At 42.4% G+C, this 24016-nt stretch overlaps 1 protein-coding gene across 2 annotated transcripts in view; it reads right to left on the reverse strand.

Annotated features, from left to right (window-relative positions):
* Positions 1–24016, reverse strand: part of CDH13 (cadherin 13) — a 684692-nt gene that overhangs the window by 97891 nt on the left and 562785 nt on the right. For both annotated transcript variants that reach the window (XM_081870212.1, XM_081870213.1), the window contains exon 8: positions 6386–6526. In XM_081870212.1, coding sequence (XP_081726338.1) covers positions 6386–6526 — 141 coding nt within the window. The remainder of the gene's footprint in view (positions 1–6385; positions 6527–24016) is intronic.

A 24016-nucleotide genomic window follows, 5' to 3' on the forward strand; every position in this document is an offset into this window, starting at 1 on the left:
CTGAAGATGTTAAAGTGGGCTAGGAGAGCCCTTTTCATATCCTATTGTTAACATTCATTTTCTTTCTTTCTTCTGAAGAGAATGTATTGGCACTCTATTTTGTTATTTTAAAATGAGTAGTAATCTTGTTTCTCTCCTTTGAGGACAAGTTTCTCCTCCTCTAAAGGTGACTGTCAATCATTCAACTGGATAGTTTAGATGCTAAGGATTCCCCCCCCCCCGCCATACATATTCAGGATTGAGTTCATAGGTGGAGCCAGAGGTGGGATGATTGGGGGGGGGGGAGCGCTCACCAGACAAGTAGCTTGCCGCCCCCCCCCCTTCTGGATTCCTGTGGCTGCTTGAAAGGCACTTTTCTTTCCGTGTAAACATTAAGTGAATCATAAGGTGGAAATGAAAGCAAGTTTGCATTGCTAACATGAAATCAATAGGAAGTGTCAGCTCTGGTTTTGAGAGGACTCTGGGCAAGGGGCCATGGGCAAGGGGCCCACTGATGATCCCCTCTCCTCCACCAGTAAATCTGGGCAGCATTCCATGGCAGTAGCAGTGCCAGCAGTGGCAGGGTTCTTAGTATCACCACATGGACGAGTGGCCATCGTTTAAACCTCCCGCCGCATCCTGGAGTGATACTAAATTGGGGGCATTGTGAAGAAATTAAATTTGTGCGTGGCAGAAGGAAATTGCTTGAAGGAGGCCCCAGAAAATACATCAACGGTGAGGCCCTGGGCTCCTGGAAGCTTCCCAAGGATGTAAGGTGCTGGCTGCAGACTTCTCAATAGGAATTGGCTTGAATAAATGTGTAGGAGGGGTTAATGGGAAATCATAGAATAGGAGAGTTGGAAGGTAATCCAGTCGAGCCCCTGCAATGCACGAATCACAGCTAAAGATCTCTGACAGATGGCAATCCAACTTCTGCATTAAAAAAACCCCTCCATTGAGGTTCATCGCCTTTTGAGGTAGTCCGTTCCAATGTCAAACAGCTCTTACCATCAGAAAGTCAGTTTAGTTGGAATCTCCTTTCTTGTTATTTGAATCCATGGGTTCAGGACCAAGTTTGCTCTATCTTCCATGCAACAGGCCATTAGAAATCTGAATATCATAAGTCCTCTTTCAGCTATCTAGAGATGGTGGAGGAATTTGTTTTGTCCTCTTTTCTCAGCAGACCAACCCACTCTGACATTTCAGAACTTGCTTGTGGATTGGAAAGCAGCCTTCAATCAGACCTTCAATTCTGCAGGGTTTTCAATGCAGTTTTGGAGTACAGAAAATGTGCACAAACTGCAGGTTGTACAGGGCATGCATGGAAAAATATGGATTTTTAAATTTTGGTTTAGAATGTGAAGCACATTTATACAAAATGTGTACAATTTAAATGCAGACAATTTGTTACACCCCTTCAAAAAAATCCACACAAAACAGGATAGGAGAGATCTATGACTGAGCACCAGTGAGACGTTTTGTTCATTCTGGGCACCATTGCCCTTCTCCCTGCTGCCACAACTATGGTATGTGCAAATAATCCTCAACTTCCATAATGCCTCTTGTCCCCACAAGAACTACACAGGTGAAAACAGCAGTAAGAATCTCAGTCATTTCTCATTCTTCCCACATTTATTTGCACAACAACAACCTACATACAGCACTATTTCACAAGCAGCTTCTTTGACTTTAATTCTGCTCATTCAAAAGATGGCCTGGCAATCTGCTCATATTTTGTGCAGTTTTTCTACCACAGTTTGCTAACTGCAAAGGTTAGGACTCATTCACAATTCTGCTTGTTCCACACCTAGACAGCATAGGTCTGAACAGTTTTGCCATTGCCTCACTGCTTCCCCCCTGAAAACCCACTCTTTAGTGCTAAATTGGAACTAAAGGCAATTCATGGAAAACCTGATTGCTCTTTGTTCTCATTCATCTCTAAAGTTCTGGTTTCCTTTGGGGAAAGTGGGGAAAGCAAACAGAGGTCTGGATAAGCCCTAAATGTCCTCTTCTCATGTGTGAAGAAGAGAAGGAAGTGCCAAGGCCAGGTTTTATCATGGTTTGCACATAATGGCAAACCATCATTTGGACCAAGCCTGTGAGTACAACAAAATATAGCATGAGCAAGAGTGAAATATTTTGCCCCTCCCCTCAGAAAATAAATCAATTTTACTAAACATCACATTATTAAATGAACAGAATGTGACTATTGATCATTGCCTTTTCAATTGCAATTCAAGCTATTATGCAAATGAGCAGGTCCACTAAATATTTAGGCATTCATATTTAACCAAATAGATGTGGATGATAATTAAGCCTGAGGGGATGGTGGTGGAAGCTTCTGTTTCAAATAATATACATTAAGTCAGTTTGTTTGTTTGTTTTTAAAACATCCCGTCCTCTGAGAAATGCATGCATACTTATGGAGGGGGGCATTGTTAATTCCACTTTGGATGTGAACTTCCTTATGGCATCCTGTCATTAATAGCTGTCAATGTGAGTAATAGACATTTTGTATGTGCAGCTAATTAGGCACTTTGTAAATGGATTCTGGCTACAGCACATGTGCCTCTGCAGTTATGACCCAGGCTTCCGGGTGAAAGGAAACCAATTAATTACGGGGCCGTATGTGTGTGCATTTGTCATATGAGGCAGCGTGAACAATTTTGAAGTGCATATCAAACTAGCAGAAAGGTTGCAGTCCAGTGCAGAAGTAGTTCTGCTTGTCCTGTGAAGTTGGAGGTGATGGCCACCAATTTGAATCGCTTTAAAAGAGGACAAAACCGTGAAAGATAAGGCTTCCAGTGGCCACTAACCCTCATGGCCATGCTTTGCCTCTACAATTGGAGGCAGCAATGCTGAACTGGCAAGTCCCTTGTGTAGTGTTTCAATATGTGCTATAAAGACAGGAAAAACACAGTAATCTGCCTCATACTGAGTGAGACCATTGGCCCATGTAACTCATACACTGATTGGCAGCGGCTCTTCTGTGTTTCAGATAGGAGTCTCTCCAATCCCAACCTTGAGATTTGGGGAATTGAACCTGGAACCTTTTGCATACATACCACTCTTCCCCAGAGATCATTCTCTGTGCTGGAGATAACAATTAAAACTTCAAGACCCGGGCAAAACTGAACAGTGTCTGAGTCATGTATATGAGCTATAGGTATAGATCAGTATGGCAACTGGAGAATTTGCTGGAAATCCTCTTTCATGTTACATTTGTCTTCACATATAGACTGACAGTCTTCTTTCAGTGTTGATAAAGGGCACAGAAGGTGCTGACATAAGGAACAGGGGAAATCAGAAGAAGCTCTGCAGGTTTTACAAATACCTTTGGACAAAAGACACAGGGAAGTTCTCCTATTCATGCTTCATTTAGATGGATGAGAGTGCACAAATCAGTGCTGCCACGAGAGACTTGAGAGTACTTCAAAATTCCTTTGCTCACATTCAGAAGAAAGTGCAAGCCTGGAATAATGTATTGCCCAGAGTTTTCTGAGCTAGCTGCATCCCTGGTGTACCTTAATTGACTTTCATTGGGACAATCTTGGTCTCCATTCATTCAGAATTGACAAATGGACCTTGAGAACAGATATACTCTAAGCTACCCAAAGCAACTCCCAGAATGAATGATAAATAGAAGCCAAAGCTACTTTCAGCCAAAAATTATTCTGTCAGTCGATAACATAGGCCATTTAAAAAAGAAAGAAAGAACCGTTGAAATATATATTGGGGGGAAAGTAAAGAAAGGTATTTGTGTGTGTGTGTATGCCTGCATTCACATGACAGTTTATTCCATGTGTAAGCAAACTAAGGCCCAGGGGCCGGATCTGGGCCAATCACCTTCTAAATCCAGCCCATGGACGGTCCAGGAATCAATGTGTTTTTACATGAGTAGAATGTGTGCTTTTATTTAAAATGCATCTCTGGGTTATTTGTGGGGCATAGGAATTTGTTCATTCCCACCCCCAAATATAGTCTCCCCCCCCTCAAGGTCTGAGGGACAGCGGACTGGCTCACGGCTGAAAAAGTTTGCTGACCCCTGGTTTATTCAATTTCCCTGATATTTCCCTGTTAATTCCCACATTATAATTGAGCCTTCTCATGATGCAAATGCCACCTTTGGAAAATGAATAGACTATAACACATGTTTAGCGCACATTTCTGTGCTATTTGGTTCCAGGAAAAAAATCCACAGTAAAGTGTCAAAACTCGGAGCATCACATCAGCATGCAGGCATTTCCTTTTGTTTTCATGGAGGAACAGAAAGATGCATGTGCATAAAGTTTGGGAAGTAGCCATGTTGTCTAGTGGCTACGCACACTGGTGTGAAGGAAACTTTGTGTGACATGCCAGTAGATCGGTGAAAAAGCCAAAGTTCCATAACTGTTCCACTGATACACATAAGTACAACTGTCATACACTTCAGGGGACTTCCACCTGATCAGGAACTCAGAAGTTGTTTTACTGGGAAATATTTCCGCATTTAATGATCCCCCAACCACTTAAACCCTCCTGCATTTCCCCATGTTGTCCAGGAACACTGTTTGCAAACAGTTGTTATAGTTTAATGGGAATTTTATCCAGTTGGTGCTTTTGTGGGAAGGTCATTCTAGGTGTAGCCACACTGCTTAAATTCTTGGTTTTGAATCAACATTTGGGGGGTGCATCCAGCTAAATTTGACTCTGAGTAGAGCCACTGAAATTAATGGATTTAAGTTTATGGGCCCATTAATTTCAATGGGTCTGCTCTGAGTAGGACTTAGTTGGCTGCAATTTTAAGATCACTAATAAATGAGGGGGTTGGAAAATATGCATGCTGCATCCCAGTGCATATTGCAAAGAAAATGTAACGAGAGGAAGAAGCCCCACATGTAGCTGTAAAATGTGCTAAAATTCAAGGGTCTTATTTCATAGCAGCTGTAATTACAATCTAAAAGGTTATGCCTCTGTTTCTTTAGTTAATGAGTCTAATTTTCTTTTAAAGGCTATTTTGAGTCTTTCATTCTTTTCTCACTCCTCCTACTCCAGCTGAAGAGAGTAGCCACACCTGCAGGCGGATTCAATTAATAGTCGACACTGCATATACTTTACCAGTATAATTTACATTTCTTTTTGCTAATTAATTCATTGACTAACGCTAAATGTAGTGCCACACTAATCGGCACTGTGTGTTAAGTACTACCTGGTTATAATAGTCAACGTAGCTGGAGGCGACATAGGCTTATTCATGTGTATATTGAGGTCTGGATCCAAAGAGTCTCACAAGTGGTTCTGTGCATCAAAAGTGGTTTGGGACTTCTGTTTCTGGGACAACAGGTCCATTTGCCTTCTATCCAACTGTTTTTGAAATGGAGAGGAATTTTGGTAGGGCAATAAAGGTGCCTGCTGTGGATGACCCTGGGCTCTGAAATTTCAGCGGCACCCTGTACGATGCCAAAATTCAGCACCACCTGCCTTTCACGCTCTATTCTAAATCATTGTGATGTCCCCTGTAGTGCCCACGAGGCTCCACACAGTTTGAATGGAACCAGTGCTGGTCTCCTAAATCTGCTTGAGGTGTCTGCTTTTCTAATGAAGCTCAAAAATCCCTTTGGACACTAGAAATTGTAAGATCATAAGAACATAAGAAAAGCCGCACAACTGGATCAGACAAAAGACAATGATTCACATAAAAGTTCCATGTCACAGCTTTTGGTTCAAATGGTAGTAAACTCCAGGTGAAAAGGGATATACTCATGTGAAATAATCCCAGTCAGCCCCAGGAAGATGGGAAACTGGAGACAGAATCTGGCATTGATTTGCATCATTGCCAATTAATGGGATGGTTTTTCTTTTCTTTTTTGGAGAGTATTATTTAAAATGACCATACATCAGCACAAACCTTTTGCTTCCTACTATTTCAATCCTTTCTCTACACCACACACAATTCAACACAAACAATGTACCATGTTTGGATTTCAGTAGGGTGAAACGGCAAATATACTTTATTTGAGGAAGACTCTCTGCAAAGTTTTAAAGGCCTGTTCTTGGAAATACTCAACGTTGAACTGACATACTCTTAAACAAACACAACCTCCCCAAGCATATTTTAAAAGCATTTGCTGTGTGCCACGCTGAAACCATCCACAACCTCCCTGCAGAAACCTCCACACAGGCCTGAAGCACAGAGGGTGCACATCAACTTCTATTAGATCCAATCAGGTTCAGAAGAGCCCTGCTGGATCAGGCCAATGGCCCATCCACTCCAACATCCTGTTCTCACAGTGGCCAGCCAGATGCCTGTAGGAAACCCACAAGCAGGATGCAAGCGCAAGAACACTCTCTTCTCCTGATTTTCCAGGAACTGGCGTGATTGAACAAGCAATGCTCAACTGTTTTGCATCTTAAAATAAATGTTTACCTCTTTCCTGGTGAATTCCGGTGCATGGTCATTTTTGTCATCAACGACAATGGTTGCTGTGGCAGTGCCAGTTAACCCAACATCCATGCCCCCCATGTCTTTTGCTTCTATGATGAGCTCATATTTCGGATTCTCCATTGTCTGCAGAGATGAAAAAAGAATAATACATTACCCAGTGTGCAATGCATTGATCTCATTTTAGAAATATCCATTAAGGCATCAGAGGCACCCTTAGGTAAAACTGATCTGCAGGATGTTTTTCTATTAATAGAAAGAAGGCAACTGGCTTATTACAAAAGCCAGGAAACCCTGACAAATAGATATGCTGAGAATTTTACCTAACTATCTATGCCAGTCTTCACCAACCTAGTAACTTTCAGATATGTTGAAGTGCCCCAACCTGGTGCTTGCCATCCTTGACTATTGGTCACCCTAGCTGGGGCTGATGGGAGCCATAGCCCAAAACATCTCTTCCAGCCTTCTCCAACCTTGTGCCCTCCAGATGTTTGGGGCTACAACTCTGACAGACTCTGATCAGCTGTAATCCAAAGCATTTGGAGGGCATCAGTACTTAGACTAGCAAGCATGTCAACTCTTATTTTTGTCTGAAAAGCATGTAAAATGGTGGAAAATAAGAACAGTATGTTCCTAGCAGCTCTGTTTTAATTCCGGAGTTGTTCTGCCTCCTGCCATAACTGTTCCAGTTCACTCATTCTCTTTAATTGTGTCTTTTGAAGAGAAGTCTCTTGTTCCTTTGCTTCCTCTTATTTCAATCCTACCTCCACACAAGGAGAGGGGCATAGCCACGCCCAGTGTATTTCAAGTGACCTACTCTATTTCAGGCTCTACCAGGAATGGAGATTAACTGTGGAAATGGTTAACTATGGAAATGGTATTAAAACTTATTAAAGGTGACATTTCCTTGATTTGTGTGGCTGTCTTGCATGGGCCCATCTGCTGGGAAACCTCAAGGGCCACATCACTGATGGGGAATGCAGATGGGAAGGAGCAGGTGGTGGTCATCTTCTTTTAAAGTCATGAGCTACTTCACTCATGCATTCTCAAAAGCTATTATTCTGCAGTTCACAACAGTGATATAGGAAAAAGACTTTAAAAGGACAGGAAGACATTTAGCCTTTGAAAAAGAGAGACAAATGACTCCACTTTAGAACAAATTTCCAACTGAACACATTTGGGAAAAGGCTGGGAAAGAGTGCTTTAACAATCAATCCTTCTTCACAGGGAACTCTGGGAATTGTAGCTCTGGGAGAGGAATAAGGGTTTCCTAACAACTCTCAGCACCCTTGACCAACTACAGCTCCCAGAATTCTTTGGGAGAAGCTACAGCTGTTGCTTTAAATCTATGGAGTGAGTGTGGCCACAGAAAGAATCATTATAAAGTTAATTTACTTCTTTCCCTCTGCTTTTCGGAGACACAGAGCACTGCGCTATATCCACTGAGCATATGTATGTGAACCACTGGGAACTGTGTGTGCTTCCTGTTTAGGAGCTGAGTCTGGTATTTAACTAAGCTTCCCTGACAGCAGACCTATTGAAATGAACAAACATGAGTAAGCTAGATTTTTTTTATTTCAATGGGTTTATTCTGAGTAGAATTTAGTTAAGTACCAGTCTGAGTTCTGAAACTGTCTCCAGCTTCATCCAAATGCCATTTTAATTGCACCCACAGCAACTAATTATCAGCTGTGTAGATGCTCTACTCCATTCACTCAAACAACAACCTGAGCTTTCATCATTTGCTTGTTTGCCTATTATTCTTATATAGCTTTGTAGTGGGTGAAAATCTTATGGGATGGGATAACGAAACTCTTCCCTTTATTATTCCAAAAGGTAATGTAGATCCATCACAGCTTTATCCATATTTGCCAACAATGTGCTTTTTCAGCATCAGTAAGGCATGAGGGGACCAGTCAGCTAAGAATGGTGATAGTTGACTGCTCTTCAAAAGCAACAGAGATGGAGTTGGACGGGAGAGGGGACCACATGATGGTAAGAGGAATGCAAGAGGGAAATACAGAGAGAATTCTGATGAAAAGTTGCATATGACACACACAGGGTGGGGAAGAGGAGAGAGAGACTGAGCAACTTGTTCTTTGGAGAGAAGCTGGTGACAATTATTGAGTGGCAATGATGAGCTCCTGTAGAGTCCCACCACGTCCAATAATCAAAAGACGAGCTGACATGATGTAGCATCCTCAGAGATGAGTGACTATCAAATTCTAGGACCCAATTATACATTCTTTCTGCAGTCCAAACTCCTATAGCCATCGCACACACCACAAAGCAAGAAAGTGTTCAGAAAACGCTGAATATTCCAATGGTTTTTATCTCCTCCAACAGATCCGTTACAAATCTAACAAGGCTTATAGTGCAATCTTACTCATGCTTACTCAGAAGTAAATAGCACTTTGTCATTGCTTCCTAGTAAGTGTGCATAGGACTGGAGACTTTGATTGCATTGCTAGACGCTCCCCATTTCCCTGAAAAGTGAAAAGTCCAGGGGCAGCCATATAAGTCTTAAGCTGCGTACACAATAAACACTGAAAGCACAGTGAAAACACAGGACTTTCCCCGAAGGATCCTGGTTGCTGGGCAAGTGTTTATGTCTTTTCATTGTCATTCTTTTAATTACCCCTGGTTTTAAACAGAATTGCTTTTGTCATCACTTTGAGGCTTGATTATTGTAAAAAGCAGCTGATGATATGTCATCTGATAATGTTTTATGTTTAATGCCATCACCGGGGTCTGCCCTTTATGTCATCACTGGGGGCTGCCCCAGGTCTCAGGTTTGGGCCCTGAAATCTCAGGGTCTGGGATGCTCCAGACCTTGCAGCCCTAGTGATATACAAACAACACATGTTTATTAGAAGTTGTAGAAGCAGCCCTACATTGGTTGCCATTGGCAGTTCATTTAAGGCCCAACTCAAAGCGCTCATGTTAGTGTTTAAAGCCATAAGTGACTCAGGCCCCAAATTCCTGAAAGACTACCTCCATCCCTACAGACCCCTTGGGTATTAGGACTAGTGGAGGGGACCCTATGGTTGTTCCACTGCCCTCATAGCTGGGTGGGATGACCCAGGGGAGGAAATTCTCTGTGACAGCTCCTAAGTTGTAGAACTCCCCACCCACAGAGGTGTGTCTGCATACCCCTCAACCATGCCATTTTAAAGGAGACATCCTGGAAATACAGAAGCCATCGCAGCTTCTGATAGCATCTCCAAATGTCCCATTTTTTGGTCCAGCACTCCAGCTGGTTCATGTCAGAGTGCTGGACCAAAAGACACTCAGGTTTGGGTTTCATACTCTGGCATTAATCGGCTGGCTCCCATGAGAGCTCGCGACCAAAAAATGAATGTCCTGATTTTGATCAGCAGGATGTTGGAGGATATGTTTCTGGCATCTTCATTATACAGCTTTTGGCAGATGCTGAAGATGTATCTCTTACCCTGGCTTTTGCCACCTGAGATGTAGAATGTGAGGACCCACCTTATTTCCATGATTGCAAGTTGCTTTAAACTGCTTTTGACATTGTGCTTTAATTGTAATAACCAGCCCTGGGACTTTATGGTGAAGGGTGGGATGATAACAATGATGTCCTGCCAAGCAACTGATTGCTGGTGTTTGCAAGCCCTACATTCTTTGCCCCACGTGGTTTAAAATCAAGAAAATGAGCAGTTTGCAAAGGGACAGGTGCCTGCAAATGCTGCTTATGACAATGAGCCATGTCTTGGGATGCCCTATATGGCATCAGATGCAAAGCAGGTAAGTATGGCATGGGGGAAATGACCTCAAGGGCCAAATTTTAACACCTGCTGGGCCTGATTAACTCCATGGGCTGGAGGTACCCCACCAGTGTTTTCAATAATAACTCACATATTCTGCTATGCATGAGGTTCTGTCCCTGAAGCCAATTTACCGTATTTTTCGCCCTATAGGACGCACTTTTTCCCCACCAAAAATGAAGGGGAAATCTGTGTGTGTCCTATGGGGCGAATGCAGGCTTTTGCTGAAGCCTGGAGAACGCCCCGTGCTTTGGGCAGATATCCGCAGCCTAGGGAGCCCTGCGGGAGTTCGGGCAGATATCCTTTTCTCCTCTAAAAACTACGGTAGGTGCGTTTTTAAAACCTCAGGCTTCCCCTGCAGCTGGGGGGGGGGGAATAATTTTTTTTCTTTATTCGCCCCCCCCCAAAAAATACTAGGTGCGTCCTATGGGCTGGTGCATCCTATAGGGCGAAAAATACGGTACTTCCTTTGCAACGATTAATTATCCCCCCCCCCCCGTTCTCTGTCTTTCACGGTCTGTTCCGAATATTGGGAGTTTAGGGCTGCTGGTATTCCATATAATATCTGGCTGTATTCAGTGCTAAATTCAGTGCAAAAGATTTAGGCATTGCATAGTCCAGGGTTGGACTAGATGGTATCTTCAACTCTACAGTTCCAAAATTCTATGATTCTATTTGCACATGCCGAAACACTGCCACCTTTTGAAATTTGCACTCCACAGAATTTTGGTAATGCAGTTCTCTAGCCAAGTACTCTGTACAAAAATGCATATATTTGAGAGGTGTGGAAATATTAATAAAAACAAATGAAGATGTATAGTGGGGAGTGTATATTATGTGTATATTATAGAAACCGGAATACAAATTGCATATAGTAGGAGAAATCAACAGTAAAATGCTGGTGAATTTTCAAGAGATTTCCCTCACCCCGAATATTTTTTTAAAAAACCAAATGTGCAAACTGATATCAAAATGTAGTGAACTAAATGTTTAAGACTGGGAAGAATGAGAAACCAAAAATGACCAATTCTGACATCCTTTACCCACCATAACTTATAGCCATCCATGTCCTCCATTAATTTTGTTTAACTTACAAGGAGGTAACATAGATAGCACTAGAAGGCGTACTGCACACTCCACAGAGTAGCTTTCCAACCATTCAAATGCAGCCACAGAGACTCCAAAATTGCCAGAGTCAGAACTTTTGTAGAGCAAGAGAAAAAATCAACGAGAAATGGTGTAATTCACCTCTTTTTTGACTTCATTCTCTTTGGCAGACCACAAATTTTGCAAGCCTTAGTCATTTTGCAGCAGGCTAAATGACTAAAGTGCTAATTTATGGGATAATGAAGGGGTTCCCTGCTGTAATTATATCAATTCTCCCAACAGTTGATAAATGAGACACCATAGGAGCAATGATTTAATGCCCACCCATTAAGATCATTATACCTCTTTTTAGCTTTGACTAGGCTCTGTTTAAAGTGGGCACTTTTCCATGAAGCGAGAGACATTGTTACAGATCCAATCAGGTTTGATTATGTGATGACATCACTGGTGGCAAAAATAAGTCAATCCTGTGTAAGAATAATGCCCTTTCAATAAATATTGCCCTCACTCTGTATTGGCTTAATTATCCGTCATCAAAGTGATAATACAGTATGGCCAAATCTCTTTGCCTTTGGGAATAAGATCTTCTTTAGCTGCTGCTTCAGTGCCTATTTGTCTTTCAATTGGGGTTGCGGAGAATCCCTATACTGACATAGAAAAGTTAATTGGGCGGCATGATAGACTTTCAGGCCTCCCCCACCCCCCAAAGAATTGGGTAGGGAAAATGTTCACTTCAAGAATGTTTTGAAAGCCTGCTCTCCAAAATGACCTAGGTTGCTCACAGATGGAATCTGATGTCCTGGTATACCAATAGCTTAATGAATACCTGAGAGGTATAGCAAGTGACCCAACATAGCTGATTGTACTATCCTGATTCTATAGGAATATGCATTAATGATTCAGATACAGTCAGCTACAATAAGCAGAATCTATAGGGACCAGAGAATCCACTATATTCAGAATTTCCAAATGCAAGAGGTAGAAATGAAAGGGCGTGGAAAAAAATATTTGAAAAGCATTTCAAAAAGTTCCTTTCAGAAATCAATCACAGCTGTCATATCTCTGAAACCATTTACAGCAGCAAGGGGGGGGGGGAACCACCCACAGTGTTAATAATAATCTTGTCCACCTCCACACAACTGTATTATTGCCCTTACTGAATATTAAGAAGTCTTTCATCTAGTCCATCTATGAATATCACCAACAATGAGAATTAAAACTCCCCCCTAAACCAGCAATCCGTCATTCTTTCCCTTGCCCGCACCACACCAAACACCAAGTTGAAATCTAGAGAGTTTTCTCTGTGGGTGAAGCTATGCAATCTCTAAGAATGCTGTGGTTTCATGACATTTCTGAGGCTTTAAAAGCAAAAGAAATTTGTTTCAGCCAAGGAAAGATGAATAGCCCTAAATTCCCAATATTCGGAACAGGCCATGAAAGACAGAGCAGAGGGGAAAAATTAATTAATCATTGCAAAGGAAGTAAATTGGCTTCTAGGACAGAACCTCATGCATACTACAATATGTGAGTTATTATTGAAAACACTGGTGGGGTACCTTCAGCCCATGGACTTAATCAGGCCCAGCAGGTGTTAAAATTTGGCCCTTGAGGCCATTTCCCTCACACCATACCTACCTGCTCTGCATCTGATGCAGCAAAATCAACAATTAGCAAAAACAGTAGTAGTATCCAAGGCCAAGGCCCAGCTCCATAACAAGGGATCATGCAAGAGGCAAGATCAGGGCAGTCTAAGGTTATGTTCAAGTTGATCACTGGGCAGACAAGAGACAGCCCCAGGGGAGTCCATTATCAGATTCACAATAACCAAGCGGCCAAACTCATCAAAACACAGTGCTGGTACAAATGCATTGCTCCAGCAATTCTTCCAGCCTAGTACTGGGTTGGAGCTGCTGAAACCACACCTTAAATGAAGCTGACTCCTATCAGTTGTCTTCACCCAGAGGTCTCCTCAAGAGGAGGATCTTACTCCCCAATTTTGGCCAATTGTTTGCAAGTTAACTTTTTCTTCCTGTTTAGCGGGCACTGCTACGGTCTTTGACTGGTTGCTGTTGAAGGACTGGGAATAAATTTTCTTCCACTGGCAGATTTTGTCTTCCTCATAGCAATTCATCACAACTTTGATGGTTATGGCCTTGGGTGGAATCCTTTAGTTTTTTCTTCCCAGGAGGGGGGGGGGCATGAAGTGGTGATTCGCCCCCCTTGCAGTAGCAATTCCAGGATCCCCCCTTTGAAGGGATTATATATATGGGGGTCACTGGCCATACACTGAAAGTTGTCAGTGAACTACCCTGCATGCGGGGATATGGGATTGGCTGCCTGCTACACTTACGTCTCGCAGAGCACTCCCATATCCCATTTACCCTGATGAGCCCCTGCTCGCCCCGGCAGGGGGGCTGGGAGGGATACAAAGGTTTTCCTACATTTGGAGGTTTAATAAAGTTGTGGCCTAATTTTAATTCCATACAACATTGTCAGAGTCTTTATGCCTTTCTTATGATCCCTGGGGGCTTGGGCTGTTGCCGCCTGGTCACGCAATGGGACTTACACTGCACAACATATGAATGGCACAATGTTGGCTATCCCACATCTAATGATTAGACTTGTTGCCGTTCTTCTTTCACATAAACTATGCAAATATGCAAGATAATGTACACTTGCAGGAAATAACAGCTGATGTTGATTTAAAACAACGGGATCATTCATCACTCCCCACCACCCCAAATCCACCTGCTATTAGTACCTATTCAATTTACCTGAAATAAAATAATCATATAGAGCAGCCAATGCGAACAAGTGTTATAACCCTGACAAATGAGGAATTAGAATTGAAGGAATGCAGCTATTCAGATTATCATAATATTAACATTTACTCTAAAGTGCCCATTGTGTTTGCAGGGCAAAGAGGAAACACAAGACCAGCTGCGCTTTCAGAGCGTGAATTATGGTTTGTCACAAACAAAACCTCACAATAACATTATTGTAACTCTCTTTTTAATTCCCCATTTTCCAATTATGATGCTTCAAAGGAAGTTCTACCATTTAATCAAAGCAATGTGGTATTTCTGCTATGATGAAAACCGGTGTCTATTTACTGTCTGCAGGAGAAGCGTAATTTGAATGTAAGAATTGGATAGAATGGGAAAGGCAAAAATTGTCCTTCTGAGTACATTTGCCTGCCTACCGCCAATTCACTTGATTCACTTGCTTGTACATCATGCCCCATAAAGGATGCTTAAAATAATCCCAGCTATCTTGTGCAAGCATGCAGAGGCTCTGGAGCCAAACTCCAGTGCACCTCACTGATTTCAGTGGGGAGGAGAAGATCCAGATGTGTGGAAGCACCTATAGAAATATATGTGGGGAGGGACCATTTTTCACTCAGAAAGCATGTTTTTTTATGCAGGTCTCAGGCTCATTCCTGCCTAGTTATTCTCAAATTATTTATGTTCACTATTTGTCACCTGACCCTATTCCAGAGCCCAGATCACCCCTGACCTGGCTTGAATTTGGCCCTGAATCAATTGGGGTGGGGCAGGGAGTAACGATTAATTAGGGTTTCTTAAACCCAAATTAAGCATAACATTGGGAAGGAATGGCAGAAGGAGATACTGTGTCTCTCCCCTCCCCTGACCACACAGCAGAGAGCAAAAGGGTGAATCCTCTTGGGACCTGTTTCTCCAGTACATTTCTGATGGGGAACATGCTGACACAGTAAACCCCAGCATTTGATCCTCTGCTCACCAGCTTGTCAGTGAAGAGTTCAACCCTGCTCCATTTATGTGTTCCCTAGTAGCCAAAGCACCTTCTTCCAGCCCGGCGCTGGCACCATCCCCAGATTGCTCTTGGATGCCCAGCCTGACTTGGGGTGATCCAAGGCTTTCTTTACCCAGCTTGTCCAAAGTCTGCATCCCTCCCAAACTGGCCTAGTTCAGTTTGGGATTCAGGCTTTTGCCAAATCCATTGCACAGGCCCACTTGCTGTATAGAGGAGAAGGGTGATTGCTTTCAACTTCTGTTCTTGGGTCTCCTTAGAGGCATCTGGTTGGCTGCTGCAGGGAAGAGGATGCTAGACTAGATGGGCCATTAGTCTAATGCTACAAAGTCTTCACTTGTAGGAGCTCCACACATATAGGGTCTTCAGATGAGGACACATTTGTAGAACGCTTTGAACTTTGGTCATGGCAGCCACTGTTTAAGCACCAGACAAGGTGGGATAGTTTGCAAATCTTCCTCAAACATACTTTTCAAACTGGTGTCCTTTGGAGCAAATTCAATATTTGACCCAGATACAGCTTTACTCCATAATGAGTTTTTCTCTCTCTCCCTTTGCCCCCCCCCCCAAGTCTAACATTGCAAATAATGTGTGTTTATCACTGAGATCAGCAATGCCTGGATATTGGCTGCTCTCCATACCATTTAGGCAGGTGATTTGTCTCCTATAATCTGCAAAGAATTCTGATCAGCTGCCACTATGTGTGGAAATAATCCTCAAAGCACTGCAATTCAGCTCTATGAGCTCAGGTAGATTTTATTTTACTTTATTTAGAAAGAAAGAAAAATTCACCTCAATATGCCTTCAGTTCAATATGAAATCTGTGGGTCTGGATTTGAGAATGTGACATTAAACCACACATACAACTTTCCAGCATAAAGGTGCAAATTAAAGTTTTCCTTAAGTGTGCCGTTTATGATTCACTAGAAAAATATCTTCCACCAGGGTAATAAAAGATAACATGTTTTATGACAGCTCCCTTACGCCAAATTGAACATAATCTCTTATTAAGAGAATCAAAATGAACCTTACTCGGTTAACATTGGTGGGGAGGGGGAAGCAGGAACTGCAGAGACACCACATTGCTACAAATTAGGTGCACCAAAGGCCACATCCCCCTCAATACACCTCCTTATTCCCCCACAAGAAAGTAATGTGATAAAGGTCAAGGTGGAAAATGTATTCCTCTGTCTAATCTGCTTTGCAAATTAGTGCCGATGGTCAGAATGTCCAAGAGAACTCAATTACTGTACTGGAGTTTCCTGTCAAGCCTACCTCAACTGGATGAAATCATAGAGGTTAGTTTGGAAATTAGTGCTGCGAGGTGCAAAACATCCAACAATTCCAATTTTACATCTTTGGCATGATGTTAATGTTCTTCAATATTAAAGGGAAAGTGGTGTGCTATTTCGCATCTCTCTCTTCCCCCACCCATACTGGCACAAAGCAGGTGTTAGACGCAGTGAAAAACAGGGCAAGTTTCAATAGCTGGTCAACCCTTGCCTTATTAATGCAGCTGCATTCGGTCAAAATATGGGGGGGGGGGAGTGGAACCTTCCCACAATGTCTTGACAGAAGGTCTGCAAAAGGGAACCTTCATGTTAAGCAGCTTCACATACATAGACTCAGAATATAAAAGAGCCTGCTGGATCAGGCCAAGTGACCATCTAGTCTAGCATTCTGTTCTCACAGTGGCCACCCCAATGCCTGTGGAAAACCCGCAAGCAGGACCCAAGCACAAGAGCAGTGGGAATTCAGAAGCATTACTGCCTCCAGCTATGGAGGCAGAGTATAACCATCATGGTTAGTAGCCATCAATAGCCTTCTCCTCCATGAATCTGTCCAATCCTCTTTTAAAGCCATCCAAGTCGGCGGCCATCATTGCCTCCTGCAGGAGTGAGTTCCAACTGTGCACCGTGTGAAGAAGTATTTCCTTTTATCTGTCCTGAATTCTCCAAAACTCAGCATCGTTGGATGTCCACAAGTTCCAGTCTTATGAGAGAAGGAGGGAAACTATTCTGTATCCACTTTCTCCATGCTTTGCATATTTGTACACACTTCTATCACAAAACCTTTCTTCATAGGAGAGTCGCTCTATCCCCTTGACCATGTTGGTTGCCCTTTTTGAACTGTACAATTTGCTTTTGGGGGTGAAGTGGCCAAAAATGTATTGTGTGTGCATTAGATGAGATCATCAGAACTTCCATTAGATCTGGGTCTGCTCAGTACTTGGATGGGTTACCTGCTTGGCAACACCACCTTTGCCATTCATAATTGCATCACACCTTCACTCGCATCAGTGAAGACTGGCAAGGATATAAACGAAAGTAACGAGAAATCATAAATAACACATACACAACCCAGCAGATCCTTCCGCATAGCTAAGTCCTATTTGAAACATCAGTGATATCTACAGTTTGGTGTCTGATAATTTAATCAAAGCAGGGTATCTAATATTAGTTGTAATCAATATTTTTATTATCCCTTTATGTGTGGCCCCACCTTGCCTCCTTTTCCTCCTCCTCTTCCTCTTCTTCTGCTTCCTTTTTTAAAAAAAAAAAATGGAAAGCTTATCTTAGTTTAGTGTTCTATTGCCAGCAGTAATTCCAGGTAGCTTTCAAAAACTAAGCACCCTGCCGAGAGTGTAATGAATCAACACATGAGATCAGCCTTGCCTAGTGCCTGCATTTTTGTGCCTGTAAGGTAGTTCCTGAGGAATATAAATTCATCTGATTCTAAATGATCAGAGGAAAGATCACATAAATTGGATTTCAATTATATCATTGATGTTTTACCCCCGATATAAAAGAAGATGCCTACCTTACAATGGGCGGGTAAAATTATCATCTCTATAGGAATATGTCTCCCACACACACTGATGAGAACATCAGTTTAATTTTCCATATCTATCTTTACTGGGGGGGGGTGCACCCCTGCTTGCTCATCTTGACAACCCACCTTGATTTCCCCCATGTCAATCAGAGCTTCCCTTTCCTGACCCATGCAACTAAGTTTACGTTTTCATCTTTCCAAACCTACTTCTAAAGCCACTTCTTGCTCCTCTGCTGCCCTGTTTTTCACCCATTTTCACCTTCCACACAGTTATGAAACCAGCATCATCTCCTATTCTGCAGACCCTTCCATGCCCCCATTTCATGCCTCATACTACCTGCTTTTTTGCAACCCCTTTTTCACATTTTCACCTTCAGCCTGCTTTCCCAACCCCACTCTCCGTCACAGACAGATCATGCCCATTTCTGTCCCTTCTCTTCTTCTATTCTACAGCCTCCTTTGCACACACTTTGCTCTCACCTTCAACTTATTTTACCTACTTTCTCCTTTTTTTCCAGCTCTCCCTTGCACATAGATTATTCACATTTCCATGCCTCCTCTTCTCTCCTGTACTTCATCCCCCTTTGCAAACCCTCTCCCCCCCCCCCCCGTGATTATGTGTGTTACTGTATCTTTAGGATGAATATAATCTTCTGAGGAAGGCTTAAGTTGCCTTGTCCAGTTAAGGAAGGTTAAGTTCCATTGACAGATGTGCATATATGGGTGTTTGCTTGTTAATAAAAATCTGTTCTAACTCACTACATTTAATCTGGAACTTAATGTTGAAGACAACACACGGTAGCAAGAGCACTGTGTCAGGGTACTATGGGATATCTGAAGGCTCCACAAACATTAACTCTTTCACATAAGGAAGCTAAGGAATAGAAGAGGAAGAATTTTGAGTACAGCAAGAATGAAATGCTCTATCACTGAGCTACAGCCCTTCCATAGAAAACGGAGGAACATAGCAAGGTGCCTTATAAAGAGTCAGCCTGTGAGTTGTATCCAATAATCAGAATAATCCCTTTGAAATTACAGGTGATGATGAACACAGGTCCATTAATTTCAATGTGTCTGCTATGAGTAACAGTTAGTTCGATACCACCCAATTGCTCCATCTAACTCAGTATTGTCTACCCTGTCTGGCAGGGGCTCTCCAGGATTCCAGATGGGTGAAAATGGACCAAATATATTCCTCCCCTATTCCTAACTCACACACCCCTAAAACACCAGATACTAATTTTTGGTGGCTTTTTTTTTTTTTTTTTTACAGTGCACACACTGATTTGATATCTTCCTTGAAGGCCAGAAGCATTTCATGTGGATATACATTCTTATAAGGTACAGATAAAAGGATAGAGCTAAAGACACAAGTTGAAGACTTCAAAAAGTGTGAGAGCCATGGAAGGAGCAAGATGAGAACTATGGGCAGGCAAAGGAACACAAGCAAGAAGAAAGACTCCCTAAAGGGAAATGGAACAGAGGGATGCGAGTTCATCAAAGGAAGGAGAGCAAGTTGGTAGATAAGTAGGTCTGTGACGAGGCAGGATATCTTGCAGGGTCTGTAAGCACTTCATTTACTGACAACTCTTTGTAGATTAAAAGAAAGTCAATTGACAAGGAAGTTGCAAGGAGTTAGAAAAACATGGCCGACTGCTAAATAGGGAAATCCCTGGAAGATTAGAGGGAATAAACTTTTATTTTTTCTGATATATTAAATGAAAAACCTAAAGCCTGATGAGCCTTCACATGCAAAGACTGGAGTTAACAATGGTTATCTCATAAAATGGCACCAGGAAGCACCTGAAATATTTTGCCTTAGTCTATCAAGCTGCAATTGGCTTCTTTTTAAATGTACATGAAGTAGAACATGCTGGGAATCTGTGTCCCTGGCAGACACAGTATGTAGCCCATGAGAGTGGTGAAATAGCTGGAATAAATATATAGATGAGGGGCACCATTTTGCCTTTTCCTGTGGACAGCCAGATCTTTTAGATTGGCCCTGAACTTGGTTGGAACTACTTAAAGCATACTGGCAGGATAAGTTATAATTCCTTAAGAACTTTTTTTTGCCCCCTAATATGATTTGAATGCAATTAATATTGAGCACCAAAAAATAGGATATTAAATTATCATGACAATTCAAGATTATCTTTTCTTTTAATGGCACAAAAACTAATGTGGGAAACACAAAGCAAGCTGCGTCATTTCTCTACCCAGCCCTTCCACAACAGAGCTGTGCGGGTGTGTCCTTTAGCTGCAGATTTCATCTTTTCAATGGGGATTAAAAGCAGGACTATTAGACAAAATGTTAATTTTATTTGCTCAAACTGTATCAAGAGACAAAGAAGAAAGGGGAGGGGAAGAAAGATAAACTTGCTTAAACTTAAAATGGCATTCCATATTGAAGCAGCTTGAAGGCCCCGCTATCTAGGTCACTTCAAGAAAAGCAAGCTTCTGGAGCAAAACATAATTGCTGAGTTTACATGCTAAACTTTAGCTCAAAGAAAAGAGGCACTGGGAGGCATTTGGTGAAACAATTAGTTTAATCAATACACCGAGAGCACTGCAGAAAATGAGTGCCTTTCATGAAATGTTCACCACACCATTCAGTCCTGCTTATCAATGTCAGAATATAATTATTGGTGAGAATACGTATGTATTGAAACAAAACTATGGGGCACAAATCAAAGTGAAGCCAAGGGGTTCAGTGATGGGGAGTCAGCTTTGAAGGTCTTTGAGAGTTCTTTTTACTGTGCCTTCTTTCTTTGTGCACACAGATATTTTCTGCACCAAACTCACAGGAAAAGAGGAATCAGCCTTATATCTAGTCAGACCATTAGTCTATGCAACTTGGTACCATCTACACAGTGGCTTTCCATGGTTTTAGACTGGGTGTCTTTCTCAGTTCTGCCAAGAGATGCTGGGGACTGAATCTGGGGCCTTCTGCATCCAAACAAATGCTGTATACCCATGAGCTATGGTCCTTCCCTGTCACTCCATTAGTCAAACTAACTTAAGGTTTGGGTTCAAAAAGTAATGCCGGCAATGACTATAGGAGCCATAGCCAGACAGAACTATGTGTAACACGCAGGTAAAAAGGTAAAGGGACCCCTGACAATTAGGTCCAGTCATGACCGACTCTGGGGTTGCTGTGCTCATCTCGCTTTATTGGTACAGCTTCCAGGTCATGTGGCCAGCATAACTAAGCTGCTTCTTGCGAACCAGAGTAGCGCATGGAAACGCCGCTTTCCTTCCCGCCAGAGCGGTACCTATTTATCTACTTGCACTTCACGTGCTTTCGAACTGCTAGGTTGGCAGGAGCAGGGACTGAGCAACGGGAGCTCACCCCATTGCGGGGATTCGAACTGCCAACCTTCTGATCGGCAAGTCCTAGGCTCTGTCGTTTAACCCACAGGGCCACCCGCGTCGAGGGATGAACAAATGTATATGTTGGTTTCTCTCAGATTCTCATTTTTCCAATCTTCAGTTCAGTTGCTCCACTTTTCCACACCAGCTGTCTCTCTCTTTCAAAGTACTCATTAAAATCCTTCAGTATTTTAGGGCAAATTTCTTTTTTATATGCAATTTTATCTAATATACACGTTTTTGCAAACAACTTCTCCTGATGCAATGTATTATTTTATGTTGTTTTCACTAATATATGCATGCATGTGCATACTTCACTCCCAGTATGTGCATCTTTGTAAACGTTACATGAGTGGAGAACTGCACTGCAAAATTCAGAGAAGTATGTATTTTGTGTTTTGGTTTACATATTGTTTTGGGAAGTGCAAATCAGCTTAGTTCCCCTTTAAATGTGAATTTCTCCCCAACTGCTACATACAGGTTGCCCTTGGCTTCCTAAGCTAGCCTGCTGCCTTCACAGTGGAGGACAATGTCTCATCTTCAGTAGAAGCTGGACGAGGTTGGCTTCCGCTTATGTCTAGAGAGGGTGCCATGTTGTGGGCTGGCCTTGTTTCCGGGGCTTCCTTCTTTCTTTCAAGTCCATTCTTCAATGGCCAAGAAACCACTTTGGAGCCTACAAGTTTGAATCTCCCCGGTTATAGACTTTTCCCTAGTAAGCTGCCATAAAGGCTCCTGCTGTACCATCTGCTGAAGGATACGAGTGCAATTAGAAGATGAAAATATGATGCTTTGATGTGGCTCTCTGGGCTATTAATATTATTATATCTTTATTTTTGTTATCCAGTGGCTTTCATCTTCTGATCTCCAAGCCTGTTGAGAAAATTAATTAATTGAACTGGGCAGCATCCTGCAGCACAGATCTATGTGATTATACCCATTTAATAGATTAATTGAGGAGTTAGTTAGTTGGAGTCTAGATGAGATATACCATCTGCTTGGGGTGGCATGGGAAATTGTTTGGAGAGAGTGAAATCTGCCCATAAATCTGGGGTCCAGAATGCCCTGTATTTGCATTCCATCAGTGCCTATTGAATTAGCCAAAGCTCCTCTCAATTTTCTGCACATGATCACTAAATTTCTCTGGGTATCACAGGACACTCCTGTCTGTTTTGCTTTCAAATAAGGCCCATGTTTAGCAAAGATGCTGCAGGTTATATGGGTATTTAAGCATAGTTTCCTGAGCAAATTCTGCACATATGGGGGGGGAGGACCAATATGCTACCCCCTCTCTTGAACTGGTAGAAGCTCCCAACTGCTGTCAGCCATGTGGGTTAAGCAGATAATTCTCAATGAGCAAGGATCTATTTAATTTCTTTGCTCAGCCACAGGAGTGTGGAAGCAGAGCTGCAGCCCTGCAGGGAGCTAGTCAGTTTGCATATATGGAAATGCTACAGGATGAAGCTGGAAGGAGAAAGCTAGTTGTTGCTAGAAAGCTAGTTGATCAACTCAGTCTGTTGATCTGGGAAGGACTACCATCCCTTTTGGGTTCAGAATGTCTGCAATGCTCTCTTCTGCACCATTTAATTGTTGTGTCTATCATTTATTTCCAAACTGTAAATCTGACAAAAAAAATTGTTACTGCAAGACACCGGGGGGGGGGGGAGCAGACTTTTGGCTGGTGAGATCTAGTTAAAGTTTTATTTGGAACTGTGAGTACCAGATACAAAATAAGCCCACTTCAGACATTTTTCTTTCAACCTCCACCCCCTCTGCCATGACCCATGGCCTGCGGACTGAGAATTGTGTGGTAGAGAACACAGAATAAGATCAGGTTTTGCCTTCATCCTTGGACCACAATGATGTTCTTCAGGACCTTCCCAGTCAGAGGGTACAGCCCTGTCATTCTCTTATTCAAATGAGTGTCTCACTGCCCTTGTCTCCCCATTCATGTAGGAGCCAAAGACTGCAAAATATGGTGAAGGTGTTGCTCTGGAGACGTCAAGATTACTATAATACAGATCCAGTCACCACATCTTAAGCTTCAATTGGATCTAAGTTCATGGAGACACAATCAGGCAAATAAAAGCACAGAAGAGCCCAGCTGGATCAGGCCAAGGGCTCATTGAGTTCAGCATCCCTGTTCTCAGAGTGGCCAACCAGATGCCTAGGTGAAACCTGCAACCAGGACCTGAATGCGATAGTAATATCCCTACTTAGGATTCCTAGCAACTAGCATACAGAGTTCTTCTGGCAGTGGTGGCGGCAACTAGTCACTTATCCTAGTGATTTAGATCTAGCAACAGTAGGGAAAATGATGGCTCTGGTTAGCTAATACAAATGGAGAACTAAACAGCTCTTTTCACAGTTTTGCATGCAAGTCAATGGTTTAAGTCAGTCACCGAGTGATGCATGATGGTTTGTGAAAGCAGCCATAAAACTTGTAACAATGACAAGCATATTGAGTGCAGAGGGCCACCATGCATTCTTGAAAGAAGGAGAAATAAATGTGTGTCAAGCCTTCCAAGGCCTAAGAAAAGAACTCTATTATTCATGGCCTTGTAAGTAGTGTATACATTTCAATTCTTCATAAAGAAAACTTAATGGCCGTGGATTATTTGCCTCATTGGTCATGGTACTAGAAAATAATACAATGGAAAGCATTGGTTATAAAACATTCCTGTATTTAAATTTGCAAGTCAGTGATGCATTTACATCAACGTCAGAGGAA

Source organism: Podarcis erhardii (assembly GCF_964252035.2).
Source record: "Podarcis erhardii genome assembly, chromosome: 7".
Lineage (NCBI taxonomy): Eukaryota > Metazoa > Chordata > Lepidosauria > Squamata > Lacertidae > Podarcis > Podarcis erhardii.